Source organism: Carica papaya, chromosome 4 (genome assembly GCF_054855325.1).
Source record: "Carica papaya isolate Zhongbai chromosome 4, ASM5485532v1, whole genome shotgun sequence".
NCBI lineage: Eukaryota > Viridiplantae > Streptophyta > Magnoliopsida > Brassicales > Caricaceae > Carica > Carica papaya.
In genome coordinates this window covers 21,312,595-21,317,605 of record NC_142312.1, presented here as the reverse complement: position 1 = coordinate 21,317,605, position 5,011 = coordinate 21,312,595, and the positions used below count along the sequence as shown (strand labels likewise).

General features: G+C 32.8%; 1 protein-coding gene across 1 annotated transcript; it reads right to left on the bottom strand.

The window, feature by feature from the left end:
* Nucleotides 1-1,221: 1,221 nt before the first annotated feature.
* Nucleotides 1,222-4,461, bottom strand: LOC110825922 (Major facilitator superfamily protein). Its single transcript, XM_022056469.2, has 4 exons — nt 4,177-4,461; nt 3,775-3,992; nt 2,454-3,007; nt 1,222-2,378 (listed from the first exon to the last, which is right to left on the bottom strand). Exons 1-4 carry the CDS (start codon nt 4,268-4,270, stop codon nt 1,436-1,438), a joined length of 1,809 nt encoding a protein of 602 aa, XP_021912161.1. The 5' UTR covers nt 4,271-4,461; the 3' UTR covers nt 1,222-1,435.
* Between the last annotated feature and the right edge of the window lie 550 nt (nt 4,462-5,011).

Sequence of the window (5,011 nt, the reverse complement as noted above, 5' to 3'; positions counted from 1 at the left end):
AATTACGTTTTGACTCATGATTTTCTATTTTATTTTCAAAAATACCTGCAGAATTTGAATTTTCACTCATTTTTTTTAAAATTATTTTCAATTAAACTCCAAAAATAATTTTACCCATTTTTATCATTATTATTATTTTTATTTCTATTAAATTAAATTAAAATAATTATATTATTACTTAAATAAATCAATTAAAAAAAATTAAAATTATAATAATTCTAATAATAATAATAAAAATAAAAATTTAGGTGTTACAATTATCAAAAGAAATGATATAATTTAATGATTTTTAAATTTTTTAAAAACATTAGAGGCATGTTTAATTTTTATCAATCTATGATTATTGTTCTGGATGATCATTTTCCCTGTAATACACATTTTAAGGTAATCATATGATAAATATAAGAACCTCATAATTAAGTCATTTACAACTTGATTACAAAATTCAAAAAATAAAAACAAATGATTAAAAATTTTAAGGGAAAAAAAAAAAAAAAAAAAAAAAAAAAGAGTGAAGCCTTTAATACAATGAAATAATAAACTTCAAATTTCTAAAAGAATAAAAATGATTCAATTCCATTAAAATGACTATTTTACACACAATTATTGATATTTTAAATTAATCATATGATGATTGTTTAGAAAAAAATCAATTAAAGAAACTAGATTGTTTCACTGACAAGATGGCAGTAACACATGTTGTGAATGAAGAAAGACAAAAGAGCAAAGACCCGAGAATGCTAGCACTTTGAACTCACATTGTTTCAGGAAAGCTCTAACCATCCTTTTCTTTTGATATCCGGCTAAATCATCTTAAGCCTCTTTCTTACCTATCATGTGTATATAGACGTCTCCTTTGTTCACTCTTTATAAATTTATGCTAATCCAAAAACACAGAAGAAGAGAGCTTTTGTGTGTGGTTTCTAGGAAGAATAAAAACAAAAAACAAAAACTCTTTTGTTCAACTGTTATATTCTTCATAAGATTTGTTTCCATAAAGACATCAATTCTTGATCAAGGCTTTGGTTTGAATGTAGTTTGAAACAAATGCAAGTGGATAAGGAATCATAGACTTTTCGAAAGAGTTTGGCACCTGAATCAGTTTGGTTAATGGCTGTAATAGCAGAGAGTCTATTTATAATCATATACTTCTTCAACTATAAATCCATTACATAACATTTCAAAAAAACAAAGGTATAATGTACGGAAAGACTAAAAGAATGGAGTAAATACACAGTTGTATAGAATAGATTCACACAAGTAAAAGTAATACAGGAAATATATAACTTTGATATTATATATAAAGACCTAACTGATCACTATCACCACCCCATGGTTGTAGCTGCTATCTTTGCATTCACTTCATCAAACAATCAAATAACAAAAGGACTGTAAAAACACAATTTTGTGATGGTAACTTTTAGCAAGAGATTAATCAAATATTAACTTTGTGATCTTCATCTTTCTCCTCCAAGCCTTTACTTACATCAGATAACTCTGCTTCCTCTTTCATCAACCCATTGTCTGCAACCCTAATATTCCTCAGTTCATCCACAGCAGGACCATAAGCCCAGCTGCAGAGCAGGAAATAGAGCACATTGAGGAAACTCAGTAGAGCAAGAAGCCAGTAGTAGTAATCATAGTGACCCTTGTTAATGTTATCTGAAACCCAGCTCTCTTTACCCCCTTTTGAAGTAACATCATCCACAATGCTCACTATAAGACTTGCTAATAAGTTTGCCACTGCCATTCCCAGTCCGAACAATGCCCCAGCGATGCTTGAAATGCTTTTTGGGAACTCTGAGTAGAAAAATTCGGTTTGGCCTATTCCGGTTAATGCTTCTGCTAAGCCGTGCAATACATATTGTGGCACCAGCCACATCGCAGACATGCCAACTACTGCTTGAGAATTTTCTGCAAGTCCTTGGTGAATTGCTTTCCTTCGCCTGAAACTCTCTACCATTGCTGAAATTACCATAGCCATGCAGGAGACAAACAGTCCCATTCCCAGCCTTAATTTGACAGCAATCTTCACTGGTTTGCCTCTGATTTTCGATGCCAATGGGAGGATGACACGGTCGTAAAGTACAACCCAGAGAGCTAGAGCAATAATTGTGAACATACCAAAAGAGCCTGCTGGGATTTGGAAGCTTGAACCAATGTGTCTGTTCATGGAATTCGCCTGCAGCAATTGGAATGAGCTTTGGCTTACATTGATTGACATCACAATCCCTGTAGACCATATTGGTAGGACTTTGATGAGAGCCTTGAGCTCTTCTACTTGCTCTATTGTGCAAAGCCGCCAAGGGTTCCTAGCCGATCCATCCGGGGAAATGTCTTGTTCAGGATTCCTTGTTATGCAACCTTTGTTCAAAAACCTATCACATATACATATATCTCAAACTAAAGTATATATACTTCACCTTCACAATTTAAACAAAATAAACATGTACCTTAATTTTTGTGTTGGTGCTAAGAGTTGAGAGTCCTTCTTGTTATGATAAGACCCTCTTGAGTCCTGCTCATTAGGGAAAGAAAGGTGTCTATTTCTATATGCAGCGACAACCACTTGTGCAAGGCCAGTGAACAAGCTCTTGTTTGGAGGACGCTTGACGTACAAACGCGAGGCGAGAATAAACAAGAGAGTAGCAAGGATCATTAGAATTGCAGGAACTCCAAATCCCACTTTCCATCCAAGATGATCTTGGATATAAACGATGCCGGTGAAAGCAATAAGGACCGAGACTGATGCAGAAGCATAATACCAACCGAAGAAACTCTCTAAGACTCTCTGGTTTTTGGGATTATGTTTGTTGTCCAATTGATCAGCACCAAATGCTAATGAGCAAGGTCTGATGCCACCTGAGCCTATAGAGATGAGAATGAATGAGAAGATCAAAAGACTCATTTGAGATGGTGTTGGAGATTTGCAGTTTCCTGATGAAAGATCACATGGTGGAGGCTTGGCTGCTGGTATCATTGCTGTTAACCACAGCAGTAACATCCCCTGTAAAATTCAAAACTTAAATCAATCCTTCATTAATTTAAACTGTTTAATTATTAATGTATAAAACTTATTTATCCATCCTATTAAAATTTTATCTTCATAATTATTTACCAAATAATTGAAATACTTCAACTTAAGATATCTGTCAATTCATGTCTGCTCCACTACTACTACTACTGATATGAATCTACATACGTATATATAATGACCCATTTGTTTTGAAGCTAAGACATGAATTATGAACATGAGCTCCAAATTTGTAATGGGGGCCGGGTGGGACCTAAAGCTGGCTGAAAACCTAAATAATTCTATTTTACTTTTCCAGGAATTATTGATTGCTGTCTGTCTGCATGGCTTTTTATCCTTGTAATTCTTTTTTAAAAAAATATTTATTTTTTGAAAGGAAGCTTTTCTGGGTTTTGGTTTGAACAGAGGATAGCGTGTATAATATGCACTATTCACATGAATTGCCGGAGAAAGCTGAGAAAAACAAGGTACTGAAAAACTTTAATTTAATTTTAATAACTTCAAACTTTGGATTCAGTACATTCAATTATAAAATTAATTATATAACCCACAAAAAGTCAGCAAACAGGCACAAAAAGATCATATCATTTTACAATAAATCCCAGCTGTCTCACCATTTACAAATCCCATATGCAATGATTATTGTACTATCTCACATGCCTATCACGACAAACCAGTAAAAAAAAAAAAAAGAAAAAGAGAAAGGAAGAAAAAAAGAAAAAGAAAAGAGAAATGCATACCGAGAAACTGGAGAAAGAAGCGAAGGCAATGGTGGAGAACCGACCCAGGTAAGAATCAGAGAGGAAAGCACCGAGAAGAGGCATGAAATTTGTAGCAGCTGACCAGAAGAAGATGATATTGGTTCCTTTGGCTACTCCGAGCTTGTAATCTTTCATTAAATACAGAATCATATTTGGTACCAAACCGTAACTTGCTACCTTCTCAAACGCTTCATTTGCTGTTCATCAAAAAACACACACACAGAAATTAGAGTTTACCAGATTTGGTAAGCCATTCCATAGTTTTTACCCAGAAAGAAAGAAAGTAAACCCATGACTTAAAAAGAAATGCGATAACTAAATCTATACTAGATGTGTATACATGTGTGTGTGTGCGTGTATATATGTATTTACAGGTAGTACCTATGATGAAAGGCATGGTAACGAGGCCACCCTTTCGCCTTGTACGTGTGGGTTGATGAACATTTAGTTGGGTTTGATGAGAAGAGTCCTCCATTGTTGTCTATTTGATCGGCGTATTTGACCTTTCCCTCTTTAATTTGAAAAGCAGGGAGGCGCACAGAGAAAGAAAGAGAGGGAGAGAGAGAGAGAGAGAGGTGCAAAATCTTTGTCTGTGTGACTTCACAATTTATGGGGATTTTCAGACACAAAGATCTGTGTGCGTGTAGTGAACTGAGAAATAAATGCTTCATATGTCAATAAGGATATATATATATATATATGTATAAAAAAATTATATTTTAAGATAAGAATTTCTTTTATTTTTTTATAATTTTTTTTTACAAAAAGATAAAGAGTTTCTTTTCGATTAAAGGAGGATCAGAAGAGTTTCACCTCAATAAAAAATGTATTCCAAGTACTTCAAGTGTTCAGATTTGTTGAAAGTTTTCAGATTTATCAAAGTAACTTTTTGTTCTTTAAATTTACTTACCCATCAAATATATGTGTGTATATATATATAAGCCTATTGTTAACTTCCCTTGTTATCACAATGTTACTTTAAATCAAGTAGAAATTTGTCAAAATTAATATATATATATATATAAATATAATGTGTTAAAGATTTATTATACTACTTAGTTGATTGCATTAGGATCTTTTTTTAAAAAAAAAAAAATTGATTATTAAACCTGAAGTTGTAATACTAATTCATCCTTAGGTTCATGAATCAAAACTAAAACTACATGTAATTTCAAGATAATATATTTCTTTTCACCACACAATATTTTAGTTAATT